This window comes from Oxyura jamaicensis, chromosome 13 (assembly GCF_011077185.1).
Source record: "Oxyura jamaicensis isolate SHBP4307 breed ruddy duck chromosome 13, BPBGC_Ojam_1.0, whole genome shotgun sequence".
NCBI lineage: Eukaryota > Metazoa > Chordata > Aves > Anseriformes > Anatidae > Oxyura > Oxyura jamaicensis.
In genome coordinates, this window is record NC_048905.1 from 14,264,449 (window position 1) to 14,288,543 (window position 24,095).

The 24,095-nt window shown below is 47.3% G+C and overlaps 2 protein-coding genes across 3 annotated transcripts in view; both read left to right on the top strand.

The window, feature by feature from the left end:
• The window catches only part of ADAMTS2 (ADAM metallopeptidase with thrombospondin type 1 motif 2), a 177,181-nt gene extending 170,103 nt beyond the window's left edge, over positions 1-7,078 (top strand). Inside the window, exon 22 of the mRNA XM_035338437.1 lies at positions 1,781-7,078. Within this exon, the coding sequence (XP_035194328.1) occupies positions 1,781-2,244 (464 nt within the window). The 3' untranslated portion in view covers positions 2,245-7,078. The remainder of the gene's footprint in view (positions 1-1,780) is intronic.
• Positions 7,079-12,993: 5,915 nt separating this feature from the next.
• Positions 12,994-18,105, top strand: LOC118173826. 2 transcript variants are annotated; one of them, XM_035338727.1, is made up of 2 exons: positions 12,994-13,535; positions 15,197-18,105. In XM_035338727.1, the coding sequence occupies exon 2, from the start codon at positions 15,199-15,201 to the stop codon at positions 16,198-16,200; it is 1,002 nt and encodes a 333-aa protein (XP_035194618.1). In that variant the 5' UTR covers positions 12,994-13,535; positions 15,197-15,198; the 3' UTR covers positions 16,201-18,105. The 2 variants fall into 2 exon arrangements, with proteins under 2 accessions (XP_035194618.1, XP_035194619.1); XM_035338728.1 differs by lacking the exon at positions 12,994-13,535 and adding an exon at positions 14,473-14,581.
• Positions 18,106-24,095: the final 5,990 nt, after the last annotated feature.

Below are 24,095 nucleotides of genomic sequence, written 5' to 3' on the forward strand. Positions count from 1 at the left end.
GGAGTTGTTTTCCAGCAGCCTCAGTTTAGCATTTGAAAACTATGAAAATGAATTGATGCATTTGAAAACAAGAACAAGGATTTTGTTTTTCTGCAACCAATGCAACAATTAGGGCATAAATACAATGCAAGACAGGTGTTTCACCTTTGTCAGTCACTGGTAGAATTTTAAAGCAGTAGCAATAATTCTTAGTTTATTTTAGACTGATATGTTTGCCAATTAAACACCTATAACACCCTATTTTGTTAACTGAGGATGAGTGAAGAGGCGACACCTACACTTTCTGAGTTCACTTGGTATCTCTCAATCCGCTCTGGTTTTCTACTTTGCTGTAAGGTTGCTGACAGGGTAAGTCAGTATTCCTGGCAGGATGGTAAATGCGAGCTCCAGGAACGAGCTGTGTGATCACATGTGCTCTGAGTAAAGGCGGGTAATTGGAGTTACTCATCTTTTACTGTAAGAGTAGGTTAAGAGTAGGTGGAGATGTAGGAAGAGTAAGGAGAGAGGCAGAAGTGATTTCATCTGCCTCAGCACTGTGGTCGCAGAGAAAATATTTTGTTCCTGATTTTGCCAAGTGTTGGTCCGTTTGCCTTTCTCCTTGGCACTCTCCTCTCCTGCAAGCCCTCTGATTCCTCTTTCTTCCAGCCTGGGCTGCGTGTTGGGAATTTGACTTCCCTGCAGCTCCCGGTACTTCCCGGCTCCATCACTTCACCCTTGAGACACAGGAGGCACAGGGCTTGTCTGTGGGACGGAGGACAGGGAGCTTCTCTCAAAGGAGCCCGCTAAGCCTTCGCCATCCACCACCAGTTCATACAGTCTTCACATCCTCTGAGCAGAAATCACATGGGCTTGAGTCATCTCTGAGCAGACTCCCGTCAGTGCCTCTTAGACAATCAAATAGTATGATCTGTTCCACTTCAACACCCTAGCCTACATCATGCCACCTACGGTTCAGCAAGATCAGGATCTGGCATGATACCTGTACTGTAACGCACGTTGTCATACCAGGTGTTGACAGCTCAGAACCCATACATCATCATTCTTTCCCTTTCATTATGTTTCTGTTTTATTTTTTATTTTTACTCAGGGAAACAAAAAATGACTTTTTTATGAATCTCCCAGTCATTAATGGACTGGCTTGGCTCCATCTCACTGGAGGCTGTTGGCCTAAAAATACCAGCTCTGTTCGAGGAGGAGGAGAAAAGCCTTATGATAAATGCACGACTTCTTTTTCAAGCAAGGGACATGCTCGGGCAATGCTACCATTTTCAGAACAGGGGTACCTGGAAGAAAAATCACTCCAGTGGGAAATGGATTAATTCTGAGAGTTACGTGGTTCACATAGAAATAGGACTTGACTTTCTCAAAGCAGTCGAGAGAGATATAAATCCCCCCTGACTTCGGTCAGCCACTGCTAGATTGCATAAAAACATTAGAAGGTGCAAAGGGAAAAAAAAAATGAAGTTATTTTAATATGAACCTTGGTGACAGTCTTCAGGGTAGCACTTGCAGAATGCAAAGCCAAAAATTAGTGTTCAGGTCTATCAGCATGGACAGGGCCAGTACACAGAGTTTAGATCAGGGTTTGCTTTCCTTCCAGCGAGTCAAGCTTTAGTTTTAGCATTAAGTCTGCTTCTGCTGATAGAAGGCTTGGTTGCCAGTTTCCCATCCCACGTTAAAGTACCAAATCCTCAGCCCACTGCCAAAGCCTCAGCTGTGTTTCTTTTTCTGATTAACATGAAGATGCTCTTTATTTATCTGTTCCCTTTTTCTCTTTCAGAAGATCATTGTCAAGGAGACAAGTCAATGTTTTGTCGCATGGAAGTTCTCTCTCGGTACTGTTCAATTCCCGGTTACAATAAGCTCTGTTGCAAGTCCTGTAATATGTACAACAACGTAACCGAGGAAGGCAATGCAACCAAATCTAACATAAATAAGAATAATGTCATTGAGGAGGAGTTCCTGACAACCCTCAGCCCTCTCATGGGAGTTTCCACCACACAGCCTGCCACCAGCCCTCCTCGTGTTTCTAAACCACACGTGCCTCCTTCCAATGCAACTGAGGAGCACCCAGAAATTAATGCGGTGGACGTTCCCTATAAAATCGATGGGTTGGATAATGAAGTGTCACAGCACAACATCATTACACGGAGGAGGATACCTTATGAAAGGACGAGGAATCAAAGAATCCAGGAGCTGATTGCTGAGAAGAGGAAAAAAGAGACTCTTAGAAAAAGAAACTAAAATGGAAATACGGCACAAACAACATTTTTCTCTTATAGAGATGTTACCAACATCATAGGATTGCCCATGTCATAGAGACTAAAAATGGGGAAAAATCAAAGTGGTGCTATGGCAGAGATGCCAAATTCTAAAGCCTACTATAAATGGAAACGACAGATTGTTTATAAGTGCTAATCTGAACACTTGGACAGCTAGGTTTTCAGGGTAAGGTAGAGTATTAGTGCAATATCATTACAGCATTTCACTGAATCCAAACAAACCTTAACACGTAAGCCAGGTTAGCAGGTTTTTTTTGTTTATGGGCTTGTTTAAGTCTATTAAGCCCATGTAAAACTGCTTGGGAATAGTAATGGGAGTTAACACATGATGGAGGAAAATGGTCCCAAGACATTAAAGATCCCTTTAATACTGACAAGCAGGTGGTCAGCAATCCTGTGATGCTTCTGTGCATTGCGTAAAGCCAGGCACTAACTCAGCCCCCGGTTCAGGAAGGTACCTGAGGACGTGCCAGCCCCAGGTTAGTTGGCTTCAGGCGAGCTGCTCTCGTGAAGCTGCTCTCGTGGCTACAGCCAGTCATGTGCTCATGTAGCTTTCTTAACCGGGACTGTGTAAGAAAATATATAGAAAATTCTGTAGCCGTATATTTATGTGTAAATTAAAAACTGACAACCAGTAGTTTACATATTTCCATAAACAATTTTAAAGGATTCTCCCAAACATTCGAATACGTGCAAGACATTTAGCATTAGGGTAGGTCCGGCCAACTTGGACTGACGACAGCCTAGTCTTTCTGTTTACAAGTATCCATTCATGTAATGCAACAGCCTCAGTGATCTTTGTTGGTTGGTGCTTCTTTGTGGTCTGATTTTTTTTTCTACCCACATGTTTAAGTTAAAGATGACTGGATTCTTGTTGCCTTTTCTTTGGTGCTTTGTTAGGACAACTTTTTTTTTTTTTTTCTCCCATAGGACAAGGTTATTTTGGAGGAAATCATAATTTTCTTCCTTTCCATAGGACAGCTTTATTGGCACAGACGTGAGCAATCGTTCCCTGTGCCCCTACACCTCCATGTACACCCCTCCACACACACAGTACCGGGTCTGCTAGAAATGTGTAACCTGACAACCCTTTGAGTACTTCCTTTCCCCTCAGGGTCATCATGGTTTTCATCGGTCATTTCCAATTCCTGGTTGGAGATCAGAAGACAAATTCAGATCAGCTGTTTGGTTTGGGGATTGTTCTGTGCTTGAGGTCTCGGGCAATGGAGAGGTTGGTAAGATCCAGCCTTCAGCATCTAACATCTGAATTATTTCTGCCATCCCAACAGAGCGGCAAGTGAGTAAATCAGGCACTGAAGGCTTTATCCAGAGCCTGTGGAGAGCAGTAGAAAAGCTGCTGCTGGCTGAGGTGTGAGTTTAGCAGGGCTGTGCTTGTACAGGGACTCTGGACGTAGGTGATGAAGTTGTCCTTTCTCCCCCTGAGCCCTGGAAACTCTCCCAGGAAAGTGGCACAGGCTGGCAGCATGCTCTGGTGGCCTTCCTTCTGCAGGTGGCATCTGAGCTGTTTTTCTCCTGTCTCCTGGCTTGGACTCTTTCATTTCTTTCCTCTTTGCTGGTCAACTTTCTGCAGAGCCCAGGAGTTCCCTGAAATTCTCCTTTTACCACTCGGTAGGTCTGCTTCAGATTTTCCAGTCCGAGAGGAAGATCTCATCCTCCGGCTATCGCATTAGTTGGAGCTGTTCGGAGTTTGAAGCAGAGCCAACTAGAAGCCTGTACATAGTCGCACGGACATTGGGCATGTGCCAAATTTCCAGCAACGGGTAAGCTCTCCCATGGCCCGGCTGCTGTCAAAAAAAGCTTCAGAAATACTGCAAGGTGAAAACCACACGTGGCTTCCTGCAACCCCGCCGGCGCGGCCCTCCTGCCCTGCGCACCACGGCTGAGCAGGATGCCCAATTTCCTCTTCAGAATGTGACAAAACAACAAAACTCGTGCAGCTGCTCCTGCTGGAAAGGGCTGAGAGCTTGCAGGAAAAGCGGTCTTTGCAGCACTGAAATGGCCTGAACTGTCGCCAGAAACGTTTGAAGGACAAGAGTCTGGTTTAAGAAAAGGGCCTGATGGAGGTAGTAGCCGAGGCAGAAGAGGAAGGTTTGCAGCTGGCGTGACAGCATCAAGAGTCCCTTCTTGGACTGTGGTGGTACGTTCGGGTGAGTGAGTGGGAGCCCCTCAGATGGCGTAGGGATGGGAGTGAAGGCCGGGAAGCACAACAGGACTGATAACAGCCCAGAGCACCAGCAAACATCTCCTGGGCCAAGCAGACGTGGCTGCAGCTGTGAAGGCAGCAGCCAGCCAAGCTGCAGGGGGGAGCAGCCGCCCTCAGCCTCTCCGAGCTGGCTTGGTTTCCATGCCAGTGCTGCAGCAAGCTGCTCCAGCAGCCCCCAGGAAGATGCTGCCGACAGAGAGAGCAAGTTTCTGTAACAGTGTAGGGTCAGGTCACATCGGTGTAAAACAGCAATGTAGTAATAATGTGCACTGAAGGGGAAAAAAACCCACCGTGCTATTTATAAGTAAGGAAGGCATGTCTAAAACAACATCATTCCAGCAGCTGTGCCACAGGAGGAGCAAGCTGTAGTTGGGCTCGCAGCCTGTAGTCATAGTGAGTATTCCTTGCTTTTCATATTTTGTTTACACAGACGTGGTCAGTGTAGAACTCATCCCTTCCCCTTCAAGTTGTTACCCTGTTTTTAGATCTGTGAACAATAAGGAAAAAGCATTATAGGCTGTCATAGCCTAGAAGGATTTCCAAGCATATGATAAACTTAGGAAAAAGCCCGCCAAACCCAAGGACAGAGAGGGACTGGGGCTTGGAGACATGCAGGTGGTGAGGCACAAGTTTGCTCCCTGGTTGGTGCCTGTTTTACTCCCTGGGACTTCGTGGAGACCCGTATCTCTGGCCTGCAGAAGCCTGAGGTAACACATCTAATGGCTTCTGGTCTTCCTTAGCATCAGGAACAGGCTTAGTCAACCAGGCCAATGTGAAGAAATGCCACGTCAGGAGGTGCCCACAGCTCAAACACTGTCTTACAAACGCCTCTTCTCTCCAAAGAGCTTTTAAGTTGCATCCCAATAGCAACTGGGGCAGGATTTTTGTTGGTGTGGCTTCAAGTGACCTTTCTGCACACACAGCATGAGCAAAGGCCCGTTCCGGTGCAGTGACCCAATCTTCAAAAGGGATTCAGCAGTTCTGTGCTGAGCATTTCCAGCTGTGTCCCCCAGTGAGCAGGGCTGGGCAAGGTCAGCACCACCACGCGAGGGCTGATGCTCAGGGGTTCGCTCCCACACGGCACAGGCACGCTGGCTGGACTTGCAAAGCTGGTTTGAAGTTCAGAAACTTGACTTCGCTTTGCTTTTTTCTCCAGCATGAGTCAGTTCTCAATCAAACAGACCAAAAGCATTTTTCCAGATAAGGTGGAAACTTCTGCTGCGTTTTGGATCTGGTGTGGTGCTGCGCTCCATCTGGTGCTCATCAGGGACCTGATGCAATGCCTGGTGACACCTGCATTTGGGAAGGGCTTTCTCCTTTTTCAGTCTCACCTTTTTAGGGGTTTAATTTGATTTATTTCTTGCTATTTTTAATTCCACTGAATAGTTTTCTTGCTGCTTTTTGGGGAACACTGAAATGACATTTGAAGGAGCAGCTTCAGTCTAGATTGCCCAGACACAGACTGGCCCATCTCATTCTGGAGCAGAGGCACTAGCTGCCTTCTCTTTACAGTCTAGCTGTATGAGGAAAAAAAGTCTCCGTACCAGGAAAGGTGCCTTCTTTTCAAGCTCACCTGCATATCTCAGAAGATGTGTTTTCAGCAAGTGCCTTTGATGGTGGTTTCCTAGGAACATACACCACACTTGTACTAGAAAACAGAGAGCAGAGCTCTGTCCATAAAGAAAAAAGCAGCACAGGGCAATAGGTTGGGTAAGCAGATGCTTGTTCCTTGTTACCCGGTGGAAATGTTGGTCACTTATTGGTTGGTTGAACTTTGACAGCTCTATCCTTTTTTCTACAGGGCTGTAATTGGGCAAAAGCGTCATCAGCATGTGTCTTCTTTACCATTTTGCTGTTGCCCAGGTACTGCATTTTGAGACATAATGAGCGGAATAGTATTTTAATTTAACGTAATTCCCCGAAACTAAAGAGAGCAGATTTAGAAGTAAGCTGGTTTATATTCCTGCAGAGGCTGTCTCAGAGCTCTGAGAGCTAAAGCAAATGTACTCTCATTAAGCAATGTGTTTTGTGATACCTGTTCATCTAACCATACAGGCTCTCTAATTTTTCTGATCGTCTAGTTTAAAATACAAGTGTCAGCCCCTCACCAAAAAAAGAAAAAAGAAGAAAAATCTCAAACCAATTTATGTTCCGTTGGTTCCAATTGACTGCCATTTTTCCACCAACATGCCTTTAAAAATTCCTGTAATCTATTATGAATGCATCACTTTTTATATTCATATAGCCATTCAGTATTTAGAACCTCACAACATCTCCATAGAATGCTTTCAGATATTTTGAGAATTTTATAAATGGTGCTTTACCAGTACTCAAAGGGTTTTTTGTTTTATTTTAGTACGTAATGCATTTAATGTCTTATTTACTCACCTACAATGCACAGTATTAGCTATGTTCATCTGAATATCTATATGCGACTTCCATTCACTTACATATGCCTTAACAGAAATTGCAATAAATAGCCATTTCTTGTATATTAAAAATGTATATACAAATTAGAATCTTTAATTTTATAATTTATTAAATTCAAATGTCTGTGTCCTTTTGCAAAGCGTTTGACTTTTCCCTGTGCTTTTTTTTTTCACTGAAGTAACACTGTGCAAAGATGCTGGGGAAGGAGAAACTGGCATTTTTAAACTCAAAACCAATTCATTTTTTAAAACTTAATGGATTGGGATTGGGATATACTTGCTGCCAAAGTTCTATTTCCTTGTTACAATGTCCATTATCCAGGACCAAATATTATGAATTTACTGGACTGAAACCTCAGCTGATCGCTGCATGGGAATTAACCAAACTTACTTAAGCCTGCTTGAGACTCTAATGTTTTACATCCTGCTGAAATCCATTCTGGTCCATGTATCATCATCTTAAATGCATCGGCATCCAGTGGGGACTGATGACCAAATTTTGCTTTGCAAGTCCTATTGATAAAATAATTGCTCCTTTCCACGAAATTCTTTTGCATACATTTTCCTGCCATACCCTGCGAGCTCATAGCCAGCTTCCCTTTAAAGCATAATTGAATTTCTTCCACCTAATTGAATTTTGTTGCTTGAGGATTTGAAAGTTCCCCGCTTGCCTTGATTATTCAGTTAGCACCATGCAGCGCATTGAAGTCCAACATGTTCTTTAATCAGGTAACAGGCCACCTCAGCATTTTCAATTCAGAAAAAAAGGCATTAATTTATTGAAATGCCATGGTAAAACAGACCAGACAAAACACGGGTTTCATTTCATGTGACAATTTGCATAGTATCAAATTTACAGCTGTGACAAGGGCTATATTGGCTCTTGGCATCCCTCAAAGCCTTTATGCAGCTGGGGGTTATTGAGTCACCAACTCAACAGCCAGAGGAAAAGCAACCTCTGGTCCCACGGGAAAAGCAATCTCCTGTCCCAGAGGGCAGGGAGCAGGGCTTGCTGTGCCTGTAGCCGGCTGGCAGAGGAGAGGGGCTGCTCTGGTACGAGAAGCTGCCTCACATCCATATCCCAGACACAAAAAGCACCCAGTGGGTTTCAAACACATCCAACACCCCTCCCTCCCCCAGTGTTTGTGTCTGAAATGCCTAAAGAAGGCAGCTACAGGAAGGCAGGTCTTCCTCTCCTGGCCTGTGTTCATTTTTGGGCCCCTTTGTGTCAGTCCCTCAGGCGCAGCCCCACCAGCATTTTCCAGCAGCAGCCTGGGGGCTGCTCTGACCCCCTTTCTCCAGCCCAGGGGCATGGGGGTGATGCCAAAGCCCTCCTTATCTTGCAGTATTGTTTTATTTTGCTCCCCTTTCTGTCACATTTGCTGCTGCAGCCAGGCACAGTACCCAGGGCCCGGCTGGGGCCTCTAGGCCTGAACCCATCCTGGGCTATCAAAATGTTTTCAGAAGCAGCTTAAGGAACAGCAATGGGAGTGTTTGCCCCAGGAGAAGGCATTATGCTCGTGTCCCTAAAATCGAGGAGGCCAGTTCTGGTCTTGTCGCAGATAACAGCCTAGCACTGCAAGGAATTCAGAAGCACAAGGGGTTAAACAGCACCGAATAAATCACGAGCTGGGATTTAGTCACCCAGCTCAGAGCAGGATGTGCATTAAAGCAGAAAGCTCGCTGGCAGTGGAAGGAGAAGAAACATTACCCTAAGAGAGAGACGCTGAGGGGAGAATTCTCTGTCTTGTTTGCACAGGCGATGTCCGTACAGAATCCTACTCCCACAGCATGCACAAATACTAAATGCTGGTGCGTTGCTTGTTCCTGAACACAAAGCCATGTCTGGCTCCACAAATCCACACAAAAGCAAACCCACCACGTGTGATAAATTACATTATGGTGTGTGCATACACTCGTCTTCCTCACATGCAAGGGGCTCGCTGGCTCGTGCCCAGCAGGCAGAGATGCTACAGGGCTGCCTGGAGGGCAGTGGGGGGAGCAAAGACAGGAGGAGTGGGCTAGGGATGGAGTTGCCCGGCAGAGAACCCCCAAATCTGCTTGCAGACCCACTAACACCAGGCTGTGGGCAGAGCAAGGAGTCTGTGAAGATAAACCGGAGCCTGCCTGAGTAAATATTTGTGTTTTGGAAGGACGCGCCACTTGGTGGTGCAAAAGTGAGCAGGGACTTGGGGAATCCCACAGCTGGCTCCGCTGAGAGCTCTCAGAGAAAACAAAACAACAACAACAAGAGAAAACACAAGAAAGTAGATATTCAGGTTGTTCTCAATTATACCAGGTAGAAGAGAGCTCTTTCTAAGTGCCGTGGCAACCTGACTGCTGTCACACAGTGCCCAGGGTCAGCTCAGGCTTTGCTCTGCTCTTAGGGGTCAAAGAACGCTGCAGAGCCCTTCTGGGGGCTGAATGTCCTCACTCCCACCACCACCCTGCCACGATCTCTCTTCACGAGCAGCTTTTCAAACCGAGCAGGGGACCGAAGTGACAGAGGCACTGAACCACATGAATGCACATGCGCTCTTAAAAACTCATTTCAGCAAGCAGCAAACCAGTGAGGTCTTCAGAGCAGAGGGAACCAAACCCTGCTTGCTTGGAGCTGAGGGCTCACCCCCTCTTGCACAGCACATACGTACGCTGACCTTCGTCCATTTGGGTTCTTTTTCAGAAAGAGGCGAGGTGGGTCAGTAGCTTGGCGAGTTGGGACCCTTTTCCCCCACCAGCAATGCCATATGGGGTTTAGAAAGGAGCTAGGCAAGTAAAGTTCCATTCTTTAAAAGCCTGGCCAGCAGGACCCAGCTCATTTGCTGCAAGAGGTGACACGATTTGCATGGCTCACTGCTTTGCTTGGTCCAGCTCTCACAGTGCTGCTGGGGAGTCAGGTCAGCCTCTAACCTGGGGCTGGCTTCTTTCAGCCGTGTAAAGACAGACAGGACAGGGTGAGTGGTGAAACGGAAAAATCCCACCCCAGTCTGTAACAACAGCGGTGAAAAACACAGGCGAGGAATCTCTGCTCCTGCGCAGAGCCCCCCGGGCAGGTACCACGACCTGCGGGCAGCCTCGGCCCCGCCGTCATCCCTGGCTGCCCTGCTGGGTTCAGCTGGAGGCTGGGTGTGCGTTTCTAAAATCTGAAATGAGGTATGGAAAAATATCCTCCTACAAAGACACAATGTGACCTTCTGCAGAACTGTAATACCATAAATAAAAATTATTTGTATTTTATCAACTAAATACCCTGGGCTGGATTTCCAGAGGAAGTGGCCAGCGAGCAGCCCCCATGGTTTGCACATTCAGAGATGCCAAAATAACAAAGTCAGTTGCTGCATCCAGGTGTCCTCACCAGCACCGAGCTCCAGCACCACGGGCAGCTGGTGCCTGATGAGAGCCAGGCTGGCAAACCAATAAAACTGGCACCTCCTCAAAACATGCCGCAAAGGTTCCCTGGGGTCATTTTCCGAGCTGAACTGAAATCTCAGGGAAACACCTACATTGGTCCGAGCTTTTTCTAAGCCTCCCAAAAGGACCAAGCCCATGTTTCCAGGTGGGTGGAAGGCGCAGCCCCTGCAAACAAGCCTTGTGCTAAAAGGCAAGGGGCTGAGATACTGAATCTGTGCAGCAACCAGTTCCTTGCTTGCAGAAGAGAAATAAATGATTTCCAGAAAACCTGTGTGCATTAATTACAGTGTTTGCAAAAGCAGCTGCCCCTGGTTCCTGTGTGAGCTGCCGTCAAGGCAACAACTGTGGGAGCGACATTTCTAACCTGGCTCCGTTGAGTTAATAGGAAAACAGCCCATTAACATTTCATGGGAATGTCTTTGCTGCATAGCATAGCTTGCTGCAATGCATGGGAGGTCAATGGGCTGTGGGATATAATTAGAGAACAGAAATCATCTGGAATCTGGCACAAATCAGGTCAAACTCCTTTCCTTTCTTGAAATTTCAATGACAAAGATGCAAGAAAGCAGCAGCTCTCTGCGCCACGGCTTTCAAGTGCTCAGGATTGCTCCTTTCCTGATAAACTGACAAGGTTTCAGCGAACAGCAGGGGCCGAGGGATGCCCAGCAGCATCACTGAGCACCACCAGCCTCCCGGCCACACACGGACATCGGTTTGCCATGCCATGCTGGAGGGGCTTCTACTCTTTTACCTTTCCTGTACAGATTCATAGCCTTGGAAAACATAGGGTGATTTTTTTCCCACCCAAATGAATATTCCTTGCCATTGTCCAAAGCTAAAGTTATTTCTGAAAAAGCCTTGGTAAAGCTGGAGCCCCGCAGGTGGAGGCTGGGTTAGCCAGGCAGCGCCGTGGTGGCTGCAGAGCCGCGCTTTGGCATTGCAAACGCTCTTCCTGAGCACACCCAAGATGGGAACTGATATTTTCTATCCATTCAGGGCTCCCAAAGATGAACTGTTTTGTTTATCCAAACACCAACAAGCTTCAAAATCGCCTGAAGGAGACTTGCCTGTTCCACTTGTGCAGCTCATATAGCAGAACTGCTTTAAGCCAGATTTTCCCCAGACTGGAAGTGTTTGAAAAGAGCTCACAAGCAGAGCGCCAAACGAGAAGTAACACCAGGATATTTCGATCTCAGACACTCAACCAACCCTCGCAGAACTCACAACTCCTGTTTTCCCTGGCAGCTTGGGCACCGCTGCAGTTGCTGTTTTCTCTTGCCATTAATCCCATTTGGTTACGGCTTTTGTGCACTCAGGAATGCTGATTCACTGCGCTCACTCAGGGGAGGCTGCAGGAGATGGAGATGGTTTAACCAGAGCCGCCCCAGAAATGCTGGGAAGAAACCTACGGCAGTTTGGGGAGGAGAAAAACAAGTGTTCAAAGTTGCATCCTTTTTTTTTAAAAAAAATAAATAACAATTTGAGCAACCACTTGAAGAAAGAGAAAACAGAACAACTGTGGCTGAGCTAACAAAAGTAAGGCATTGCTGTAAATTATACGTGGATGGCAGTAGCTACTCTTTCATCTGTATCTGGTGTTTCTGATATCACCAAGAAAATACAAAAGATGATGGAGAACAAATCATTTATATGGGGGTTATCTGAGTTATTCCAACAGCAGGGATTTGTATAAATGTGATTTTCCCACAGTAACATCAGACAGCTGAAGAAACTCTTTTCAATAGATGAAAGGGATTTTTGTTGCAAAACTGTATTTTTAGCCTGGCTTCATAAGGAAAGATGCCTTACCTAACCCCATTGTTTGAGGATCCTGATCTCTTCCAAGGCTCTCGGGCAGCTCCTCGGAGAAATCTAAGGAAAAGAACTCTAAGCTGTGAGTTGTTGCTAAAGCATAACTCCTGCTGATCATTGCTGTTAGCATATTTAGTGCATGATGAGGGTCTTTTCATCTAACTTGAGCTGTGTGGCATCAGGAATCCCAACAAAGCTTCAGCTTGCACACCTTTTATAGTTAAAAACTGGGCAGCGGATAGCTCCAGAGAGCAGGTAATCTCCAGTTTGAGCCACACCTGAACGGATGCGTGATTCCTTTGAGCTGCTTATTTCCCTCCACCAGAGCGAAAGAGCCTGGATGGTAAGTGTAGACTTGGGCCACCAAATCAGCTGCCAAAGCCGATCCCGCCTGAGTGACAGTAACACCGAGAATATTTGCACTAAAACTAACGCAGGGATTTTCAGTCCAGGATGTCTGCTTTTCTCTCCACCCTTCCCAGCAGCTCAGGACGGGTGCTGTGGGGAGGTTAGGAAGCACAGGGTGGCAGCGTGGCTGTTCCCTGGTCCCTGACAGCAGGAACCGAGGGCAGCATTTGGAAATGACAGCAGAAGGAAGACTCTGCTGCAAAACTGCAGTTCACCTCCCCACCCACTGTGCAGGAGAGGCTACAGGCAGGATGCTGGGGTTATATAGAACCGCAATCAATTCACAGCATGCTAATAAGCCTGAAAACAAAGGAAACCCCTTGCTGCCCGGAGACCGCCGGCCCTGGAGGTCAGACTTTGCCTGCCCTCCTTGCAAAGCCATTTTCTGCAATGCGTTTGTGTGGTCTCCCTCGGCACGGGGCTGGTGGCTGCCGCAGGGCGAGGGGGCTGGGGAAGGCACGGGGATGGAGGGGAGCAGCAGCAACACTGGTAAAAGCCACCCCCAGACCCGAGCTGAGAGGCACGAAGCCACCCGGGAGAGAAATCAGACAAGCTAAGGGCCGCGCCCTGAACGCAGCGGTGAAATGCATCCGAACCACGGCACCGCTGCTCGCACACCCAGCTCGGTGCACGGAGCCTCCCCTGGCCGACCACCCAGGCTGGCACCGCAGCACAGCCCTGCAGCAGCAGGACTCTGAGCCGGGCTGGGCTCATCCTGCCCAGCCGGGGCTGGTTTGCAGCTCCGCTGCGTTTATCACACTGGGGCTCCAGCGGGGAAGGGCTCCGGCAGTCTATATTTAGCACCAACAACAAAACAGGCAGCCGAGTCAGCTGACTGGGCGCAGCGAGCACGGTTTAGTTGTAGACAGCACGTATCCTGCACGGAAAACAGGGCGAGAAAGAGCAGGGCACGGAGCTGGGGCTGGGAGAGCTGGAAGGTGCCGAACACCTGCAGAGGCTGCGGCTCAGGTAAGGGCGAGGCGCTGGCGCATGGAGCTTTGTCCTCGGCATGGCTGGAGGGGAAGCTGGGTGGTCACAGGCACTGAAACGCTGGGGAGCAGCAGGGAGGGGAGGGCTGGGGGGTGGCAGGGCTGCTGGGGCCAGCAGGATGGTGGGTGGCTGCAGGTGACAAGGTGACCTCCTTGTGGTGTGGCCGTGGTGGCAGCAGTGGGGATGCGGCCGGGCTGGAACACGTCCATCCCATCGGAAGAGCGGTGCCGTAAGGACATAACAGTTTCCTTTGGGAGGAAGGAGGCGTTGGCAGGGCTCAGTTAATGATCTGAGTGGTGGTGAGCCCCCGACAAGCCCCTGACTGTCCCTAGAGCCCCCCGCTGCCCTGGGCTGCAGGCCTGGTGCTGCGGTAGCTCAGTGCCGGGCTGAGAGGGAAGGGAGAAACCTTTCCCTTGGAGCTTACAGAGATAAGAAAGGAGCAGCTAACAAATAAAGAAAGGGAAATAAAAAGGCCATGAGGTTTAAAACGAGCCCCTAAATTCAGCAAAGCCCACCTTGGCTGACATTACAGTAGCACCTGAAGTGTGAGCCAGCAGCAGGAGGGGCAGGGGTGGGCACGGGATGCTGCGTGAGCTGTTCGCTTGCGTGCCCTACGGGAGCCGCAGCCTCGCGGAGGCTCAGCAAAGCCAGGCTTATTTCCAGCAATGACAAGCAAGGCACTGAAATAGCTAGCAGAGCACTTTTGTGCTTAATCACACAGCAAAGCTTGATTGTGTTGACAGGTTGTTCATACACAAATTCCACTGGGGATGGGGGAATAGGAAGAAAAAAAAAAAAAAAAGGATCCAGGCAATGTTGTCATTTCTGCCAGAATGTGAGATAAACAAAGCACATGAAAGAGTATTTTGATATAAAAAAATAATCCCTACAGTAAGCAAATACTGCAACGTGAAATATTTGTTAAAAAGGGTGTACCTGACCAGTGGGAACAGTCTGATGGAAATCCAGCCTAAAAAGAGAGAACTATTTTCATATAAAGACCTTGAATCTATTTAAGCATTCAGGTAAGGCTCTACCAATCCATACCTAAATTTATAAACCCCTGGTAGAGACGAAAGCGAGCGTTTGTACATCATCACCTCCACCTCACTCTAGTCTTACAGCAGAGATCAGCTTTAATGTCACGTCCTTTACGAGATGCTCCTCATGGCGGGAGGTCAGCTCCTCGCCTTTTGGGATCAGCTCTTGCCAGGCCAGACCGAATGTGGAATCTGAGCCCTGGTACAGTGAGAAGGCAGTGGAGGATGAGGGAGAGGAATTTGTCCCTTGCTGGTACAGCCTGGGTGGTGCACAAGCACTGCGCAGCTTTAGCTGATAACTGCACTCACGAGTTCAGAAGGGAACACAGTTACTGACCTCCATGAGTTTCTTTAACAAACCTTTTATCTTCCACTGCACTTAACCATTTGGCTTCTTTTGTGTATATGGGCTCCCCTGGAAGCCATAGGTATAAAAATCCTGCCACCAGATTTTTAGAATGAAGTGCCTGTAAACACCGCTCTTGGCCAGAAGAAAATATTGGGTGGATCCAGTAGCACAGATTTCACAGAAACAGCCCCAGGATTTCTTTACCATGGCTGGCTGTCCTGTGCTGATCGTGTCTCATCTATTCCTTGCAGCCATGGCACCCCGGATAAGGCTTAGTGTTGCAAAACCTCTCCCAACCATATGTGAAACCTACGAGGAAGCAATGGAAGACTTAACCAGCAACCCGAAACACACTGAAAGCACTTCAACCAACCCAGATTCATACTCCAGTGATGATTACATTCAATCTATCTGCCACCTAGCCAGACCCACCTTCCCGGGCCTTCCTGTAAGCAGCCATAAAGTTGAGAACAGAAAGATTCTGCAGAGCCTTGAAGCTACATCATGGTCCCCATCCCTGCCAGAAACGTCAACGTGTAAATTGACCAATTTAATCTCAAATGTGATGCCACTGGGAAAAGTCACACCTGCTCCTGATGATGCAGAAACTGACTTCTGGTCCAGAGAGGACCCCCTGGCACAGATCTACACAGGCACAGGAAAGCTCTGTTCTTCCAAAGGTTCTTGGAGTAAAAGCTCCAGCACGGGCTTCTCACAGTGCAACTCTCCCGGCTTCATGGACACCCCACATGGTGACCTTCAGCCCGCAGCCGTGAAAGGAAAAGCTGAAGGGAACCCAAATTTCCCACGGGTGTTCAGTTTTCCAAGGCTTCCCTCTCCAAGGCCAGTGCAGAAAGAAATGCTCTGCTCAGAGCTGAGGTATCTCAGAAGGGATGAGGGAGCAGTTTTAAGCAGTAATCACAGTCAGAAAGAAGGTGGTACCATGTTCATTAACGGTGAAAAGCTATTGCCATGCTCAGCCGGAGGGAAGCTGCTAGGAAACCGAGTTTTGCGGTGCTCTGTAAGGAAGCAGAGTAGTTCGTTCAATACAGCAGGTGCCAATGAAAAAGAAGGGAGAGAAATTTCTTCCAGTGACAAAAATACAGTGGGTGATGTCCCCAGTAAACAGAGATACTCTGAGTGCTTCCAGGCAGCTAAAAAAGCCGTGATCCATAACTGGATTTCAGAGCACAGATGCATCTGGAAAGAAGCAAAGATAAAGGCTTGTTTGCTTCCAGCCATTGCTGAAGTGTGAAAAAGTATCTGTTCCAAATAACGTTGTTTGCAAGAAATAACCACCCCGTGCTCTAGAAGCTCTCCCTGGAGTCCTTACGTGGAATATATGGCTTGAATGTGCATGCAAGTCAGGCAGCCTTTTGTGATCCATCATACCCCTCATCGGTGGGCAAATGGACAATCCAGTCTTGTCTGCTGAGGAAACAGCAATTAATTCTCATTTTGAAAAGGCAACAGTTCACAAAGCGTTGTCCCATACCTATTGCCTAGAACTGCCCTGAGCAAGGAGAAAAGCTGAAGACAACACAAAAACCCATCTGTTTTAGAGAAGTAATCTGCGGGGACATTAAACTAGCGGTGTTTTACAGCAAATGCCAAGCAGCCAGATGTTTCTCACTCTTGGGTACAGTTATTCCAAAAGGAACATGGGGGACAATGCTTGGGCAGTACTAAATATGCCCTCCTCACTGACATAAACATTTACCAAGAGACCCATCATAGATCACTGCGTCGACACCAGAACACCACTGGATAGGTCATCTGTTAGTGCATTCACATAAATAAATACTTTTAAAAGTTATAGGATGTTATAGGAAGTCTTTGATAAGGATCTGATAGAGAGCAACATGGAAAATCCTGAAACAGCTCAGGGTGGGGATTTTCCTCTTCCTTAGTCTTGCAAAAATATACTACCTTCACTCTGTGATCTGCCCTCTGTGGGGATGAGCTACAAGCCCTGGGTGAGCATTATCTGGACAGCGCTTGTCTGGTGCTGCTGCTGCCCTGAACCTGGAGGGAATCGAGGTCCCAGCACTCTGTCACTGTGGCCTCAGCGCTGTTGTGTCTGCACAGAGCTGGGGCATGTACAGAGCTGAGTGCCGAGAGCCATCTGCACGCATGAATCGTTTCTGTGTTTCCTTACATGTGTGTGCTTCTGTAGTTTCCCCTGCCTGGCCATGCTAACCATGCTGACTTTTCCTTCCCTGGTGCTGTGAGAGTGAAACATGGAAAACCAGCATACGTGCACAGGACAATCTGTTCGCTGATGATACCACTGCTACATGGGATGCCAGGAGAAAGAGCAGCACTGCCGTGTTGCTGTGGGGTCCCTGCATGGTGAGCACATGGCCGAGTCATCCCCTCACTACCACACTGAGACTTCGTATACAAAAAACGTCACTTGTCACCGCACTGTCCTGCAGCCAGAGCACCCACACATTCGGGGCAGCACCCTGTGTAGCTGGGTGAGAGACGTAGATGAGAAAACTGCAAAGCAATGCTAGGGTAATTATTACTGCTACTACCACGAATAAATCTTTTGGCACAGAGGAGAGCACAGGGACCAGGCTGTTTGTTCAACTGCAGCTAGGATGGGAAATATCACCACAAAGCTGCAATTATAAAAGTGCTCGCAAGCAATTTCTAAAACACCCTGCAGTAGATTAAATCAGAAGGCAACTTCTGCTCAGTACCAATGTGAGTGTAAATATGCTCGAAGATCAAAAGGTGAGCATATTGGAACTTCTCATTCTCACATCTCTTACCTCAAATATTTTTATTCCTGTTGAAACTCATTAACACTACGGAGCTGAACTGCTTCTCATCTTAGTTTTTGAACTAACCACACAGCAAGAACAAAAGCAAAGGCGGCTCCAGCATTAATGCAGGCTGACGGAGAGCTTGAGCTGAACGAGGCGTAGCACTGGCTCCAGCTTTACTCGCCCACTCGGCCTCCTCCTCCTCTCCCCTTCCCTCTCAGGCCCACGTTCGGGCGGAGGTGACGTTTGTCCTCATTGCCCTGCAAACATTTCAGTTTTTCTCCACGTGAATGTTTCTGACACTAATGCCTAGCAAGTCTTGTGCCAACTGCATGTATCACTACATTTTACTGAGAAAAACAAATAAAACCGTTACGTCGAGCAGCTGTCTCCATTCTTGCAGACCCACTGTGTGATCATTCTCGGCACAGGGCCTCTCTGTGAGGTGCGGCCTTGTGGCTCCATGCATGGCTTGCAGCATGGCCAGCCCCTGGGCCCTTTCCATGCACAGGCAATGCCTTACAAAGCCTTTCTGCCTGGTCAGAGTCAGCCCCAGGTGTTTTCTTTGCATAAAAAAGCCACTCTGTGCCTCAGCAGGGCTCCCCCAGGACAAGGCCGTGGCTACGACATTGGCCCTCACGGCACAGCTGCAGCAGGGCACTGCACGCAGCCCCTTCTGGAGCTGGTGGCCAGCTCCATGATGCCTCCTCAGCTGCCACGTATTCCTGCAAATGCCCCAAATCCTCAAACCCATCACCTTTCCCAAAAGAGCCCCCCAGAAACCTAAAACCCACCTGCATTTCTGGAGCATGGACCGGAGCGCTGATGTGGTGCATCCCAGTGGCAGCCCAGTCACGAGCACACAACCTGGCTGCTCCTACCATATATAAGTTAACATACAGAGCACAGGGGCGCAGCTGCAGCCCAGGACACCCAGGAGAAGCACCCAGCCCCTCACAGTGGGGGTCTCTCAGTTCAAGCTCCCAGTACGAGCATGGCCACATCTCCAGGCTTGCTCAGCTGTGGGCTGCCCCAGGCATGGTGAGCTGCAAAGCTTGCGGGGATGAAGCTTTAGAGCGCATTGGCTTTTTCTGGATCATCCTTTTGCTCTAGTGAAAATTGTTTCTCCTCAAGAGGCTGGGTTTTGCATTTGTTGTGTTGGCAAAGAAATCAGAAAGAAAAATTGCCCCAAATCCAGGCTCTTTAAACCACATTGAGAGAAGAGCCAAAGCAGCAGCTTTCAGTCTCAGCCTTCACAACCATTTCACAGGCAAGCGACAGGCCAACATGCAATGTGTTTAGAAGCAGAGAAGGATCTGGAACGGGCCCACCCCAAAGGGTGAACACAATGGCAAGAAGGGAGATGGCGATTTGAACACAACATACAGGTCTATGCAGGAGGCACGTGGGTGAGGTCAGCAAAAGTAGTTTCTGAAAAGTTCTTTAAATGTCAGTACTGAAATTAGGGTAAAAGCAGTTATCTTTAAGAAAAAATCCCTAACTTAAAGCTCCAAGAGAAAACATGGGGCCTACTTCGAAGGACTCAGACCCAAGCCTGAGGCAGGATATGAGGCCTGCCTAGGTTGGAGGCTGTGTGGCTAGTACATCAGTACTTTCCCTCACCCTAAAGTGCCTGCAATTTGTCCTAATTGACGGCATATTTAATTAACTTTGAGCCTCCCCAAATGGAGAGTAATAATAAATGGCGTACAATTAAGTTAAACTGCATTTAGTGACTGAGCAGGGATCCCTTAGCTTTGAATGAAAGCCTCGCATGTTCCATCAGCAACATTATTAATGGCCAAGAGTTTTGCATTTGCAGCAGCAACCAAAGGCAGAAAAGAGATCCAAAATGATTGCCAAATGCATGCACAGAGCGGGGGAGCAGGGCTGGCAGCTGGAGGCAGCGCGGGGTGCAGTGCTGTGCCAGTCACTGCAGAGGCAGCAGTGCTATCAGTGACACGCCTTGAAATATCTCAGCAGAGTCCTGCTTCCACATCAGATAATTCTGCAGTACCAGCTCGGAAAGCACAAGCTTGCAGTCTTGCATTTGAACATCATTCAGGCACAGCTTTTTGCCTCGACCACCAGAGCCCACATGTATTTATGTGGCTGGCACTACTTATGTGGGCCACAGTTGACAGCAGTGATGAACCCTGAAACACCACATCTCAGTCTCAGGCCTTTTCCCATGATCCTGGATTCTCAAGTATAACTTGTCTGGCATAAGATAAAGCTGAGGCAAAATACACGTTGTGTAAATACACATATGATGTCCCTGGCAATCATAGCCTTCCTGGAATTAGTGCTCCTGGAGGCAGCACTTCCGAGGACTGTTGCAAAAAGCTGGGCATTTTTGGAATATCATCTAGTTGCTACATAACATTTGACCAAATCTCATCTAAAATCAAAGGGAGCCTGTAAGTGCTTTGGAATGGGCTCATAATGGGAACAATTTTCTGCTGTATGTAAAGCACGACTTTCTATTAGCAGCTGATGAGGGAAATGGAATTGTTAGTTTGTTTACTTCTGTGCATTAGCATTTTGTCAACCATTTCTTGTCTCTGTTTTTAAACAAATCAAATAACAAGCTCATCAGCTTGCTGTGGGCTTACCAAGAGCTATGTTACCCCCATCACTCTACCTGCCTGCACCTCCCACCACACGCACTGGCTTTGCACCCAATATGAGCAAGCCTCTGCTGGGAGAAGCTCGGTGGTCATGCAAGGTGAAAGCAGTACCAGCCAGCTGGGAGACTGCCACGTCGTGTGTGGTGGTGGAATATGACACATACCAGTCATCTGAGTTCAGATGAATGCTTTATTTCCCTTGGTCATGAGAACAGGGGAGGTATAAACCAGAGGTACTGGGCTACAACTTCTGCTCACAGAAGAGCAACTACACAAGAAAACAGCAGCTTTGCTCAAGATGCTCTTTGTATTCCCCATCAGCTCATGCTTGTGTTGAAGAATTATACTTACAAATTCATATAAAAACTATTTCTAAACAACAACAACAAAAATCAAATGTGGAAGAACAGACTGCAAAAGCTTCTTCAGCATTTGCAGCCAAGGTGCAAGGCTCTCCTCAAGCACAGAGGTTTCCCCTCCTTTCCCCATGCAGTTGTAAATGCAGCAGAGAGATTTCCACCACCAAAGCTCACCTCCTCTCCTTAGCTGCATGCGCATGGCCGTAACTATTCAATAGTTGCAAGCACTCAGACTGTGCAGGGATTTTCACCCAGGAGAGGAACCAGGCAGGATCCAACCCGAAGGTGAGCAGCAAGACGCTGGGTTAGGACTGCCACCTGCAGCAACTCTGCTGTGGTTTGGGCGAGCTTCATTCTCAGGCCTGGGCTCCAGCTCTAGGGAGATGTTTGCTGTTCTCGGAACAGTCTCGTGCCAGCCCATAAAGTACTGCATGCAAAATGTTTTCCTTGAGGCCATGAGGACACTGAGTACATTCTCATTATGTAACCAATGATTACAATGTAACTGGAGAAATGAGCCAGTGATGCAGAATTTAGTTTCCTTTCCTGGATAAAGCTTATTTTCTTGCTCCAGGTGAAACTTCCATTTTACCATTGACCCTTCATGCCCTGCTTGAAAACCTTCCTGTTCTCCTTTGATATAAACCACACCACTCTACACGGACACCATCAGTCTCCAGGGGAGCAAACACTATTGCCAACCACATTTCAAAATGTCACTTTTGAGTGCTGAGATAACAACGTGGTGTTTCATAAATACCATCTAATTTTCCTCTGTGCTTCCCATCAGCAGAACACAGTTGCTGTTCGTACACCAACCTGGGTTGCGACAAGAGGGGGCTGAAAGATTTAGGGAATGTAGAGGTTCTGCCTCTGGCCAGGACAAAAATCATGTAAGTCACTCTTGGCTTCCGCTTCAAATGAACAGTGACCAAAATCACAACCCTTTTGTAAGCATAATTAACTAAGTTGATAATTTAATGGGCACAGCTTTTGTTCCCACTGCCTGCTCACGGGCTCACCAAAAGCTCTTGTGCTGTATTAGGAGCCTTCTCCCCCCAGAGTCCAATGTTAAAGTAAGCCTGCAGCAGAAAAATGTGCTGGAGACTAAAATAGCTATGTGTGATTTTTCATTATTTTCTTTTAAAACCTCTGAACTGTTGAAAAAGAACACACATTACAAGTGAAAATCTTTATTATAATTTTTTTTTCTTTTTCATTTTAAATAACTGGTTAAATATCCATAGTCTTTGCACATCTTTCTGATGAATACCATAAAAGTGCTCCTGTCCCAGTTTGCCAGCAGGCATGGTGCAGTGTGTGACAGCAGCTGTGGCACAGCATGGCCAAAGTTAATCAATTTATTAAATTTTACTGTCTTCACAAAACAGGTTCTGAGTGAAACACTTCTCTAAGCCTAATGCTGGCAACAGAAAAGTTACCTGATAATCTTGGTCTAGTAATAGAAAATTTGGGTTTTGTGCCAAAAGACAAAAATTGTCTTCCTACAGCCCACTGTCAATGGGCTGTGTGGGGTAGAAAGTAAAACAACAAGTTTAAGTGTGTTCACATTTAGGGATGCCTATTGCCTTAGAGCTTTTGGCATCTGAAAATAAGGATGAAAACACCTTCTGCCACAGTCAAGGAAGCAAAGCCTCCCCACCAAGGTCTGTTGCATGAAAGTGCTGTGAGTGCGTTCCAGCATTTCATTTCAAAGTGAAGTTCTAATTTTGCAAAATTTCATTGTGTTTTTCTTTTTCCACCTTCCCAGTATTGCAGGAAGAGCAGCCCTGAACATGACCTGCCACACCTTTGTCAGCCTCCGAGACACGGTGGGGCTACACAGACTCAGCTACCAGAGAATGCTCTAATTAGGGTTTATTAGAATTCTTTTCTTTCTCATTAATGGTATTAAGGGCTGCAGTTACACAGAAGGTTGTCACGTGTAGATTTTTTTTTCCTAGAGAAGTGTTTCTTGCTCTGTCATAATAAAACAGCTGGCCTGCAAGATCTCACTGCTCCTGCTTCAAAAACCCTCACGCCCTGATTCCCAGCAGCTCCAGGTGACTTATTTCATCTCCCTCGCATTTCAACAAAAATGCAGGCCTATCTATCTTTACAGATCAAGGCATTGCAGACATATTTAAGGAGCCACTGTGTCAGTAAGTGTACAGACTGTTCAGCTTTTCCAGCACTGAAATATTTTAAAAACCGTTATGAAAACAAAGCGCTCCTCCCGTGGGGGACAGGGGAGAACAAACGCCACGTGACGGAGCGAGGACTCTGCTTAACACACTGTGGAGCAGTCCTCAGGGTAGGACACAGCCACTTTTCTGTGCTCTGCTAACACCATTTGGTCTACACGAATGCAGAGCAGTTGCACCCTCTTTAAGCTCTCTCCAGATGCTTTGCTTCATGGGATGGGAGTTTCTGATGCTCACCTGCTATGAGAGAGCAGAAAGTGACAGAGCTGGGGAGTGCGGGCAGAATCTGCTCTGCAGCCCTGACACGTGCGACCTTCAGCAACTTACTGCCTTTTTGAGTGATTTTTGTGCTCTGTAGAATGAGAATAACTCTTGTGGGAAAAGGGAGGATTTGTAAGATGAGACAGACCTATAAGAAATAGCATTGAGATAGAACCAGATTACAGGCACTCTCTGTAATTGCTCAGCCAGCAAAGAATTGCACTGGAGAAAGGAGAGCACGTGCTGCAGCGCTGGGTGGGTTCCTTCTCTTTATTCGTTTGCATGTAATACGTGAGCAATATAAAGACAAATGTAAGACACAGTTGGCTGTCTCCTGAAGATTATGTAACTGGATGAGACCACAGTTTGACATTGTCAAATGTGAAAGCTTAATTAAATTGTACAGACATACCAAAGACTCAGGACTGGATCCAGCTAGAAATGTAAACACCCAAAGCAACAATTCCTGGACTCTGAATTCCTGTATTTGGTGCCACAATCCCAACACACACCCTCCCCCTGCCTGTCGGGTTAGGGAAGGTTAGGGAAGGGAAGAGAGCATGGCCTACACACACACACACTGCAAACGGAATGAAAATACATAAATTAATGAGCTGAGAATCTGAAGAACAAACCTCAGCTTGAAAGCTAAGCATGTCTGGCTTGCTCTTCTTTCACTGGGCAGAGCACCGAGACTTTTTGCTGAATGTAGCTGCTTTTATCTACTGGAAAACTCAGGACCATGCTGAGACAAGGTTAAGACATATTAAAATGATGGTGGCTGTCTCCACTAAACATGATCCTTCATAAAAAACTCAATTCATTGCCAGAGTATCTCCATTTGCTTCCTTTGCATAGTAACCTGTAATTCAGATTTCTGACATTCTGGCAGAAGATATTCCCTGGCTGGCATCCTGTGCTC

What these genes read in the sequence shown, in the direction of transcription:
- LOC118173826 (XM_035338727.1), top strand. Translation starts at nt 15,199, where the DNA reads ATGGCACCCCGGATAAGGCTTAGTGTTGCAAAACCTCTCCCAACCATA.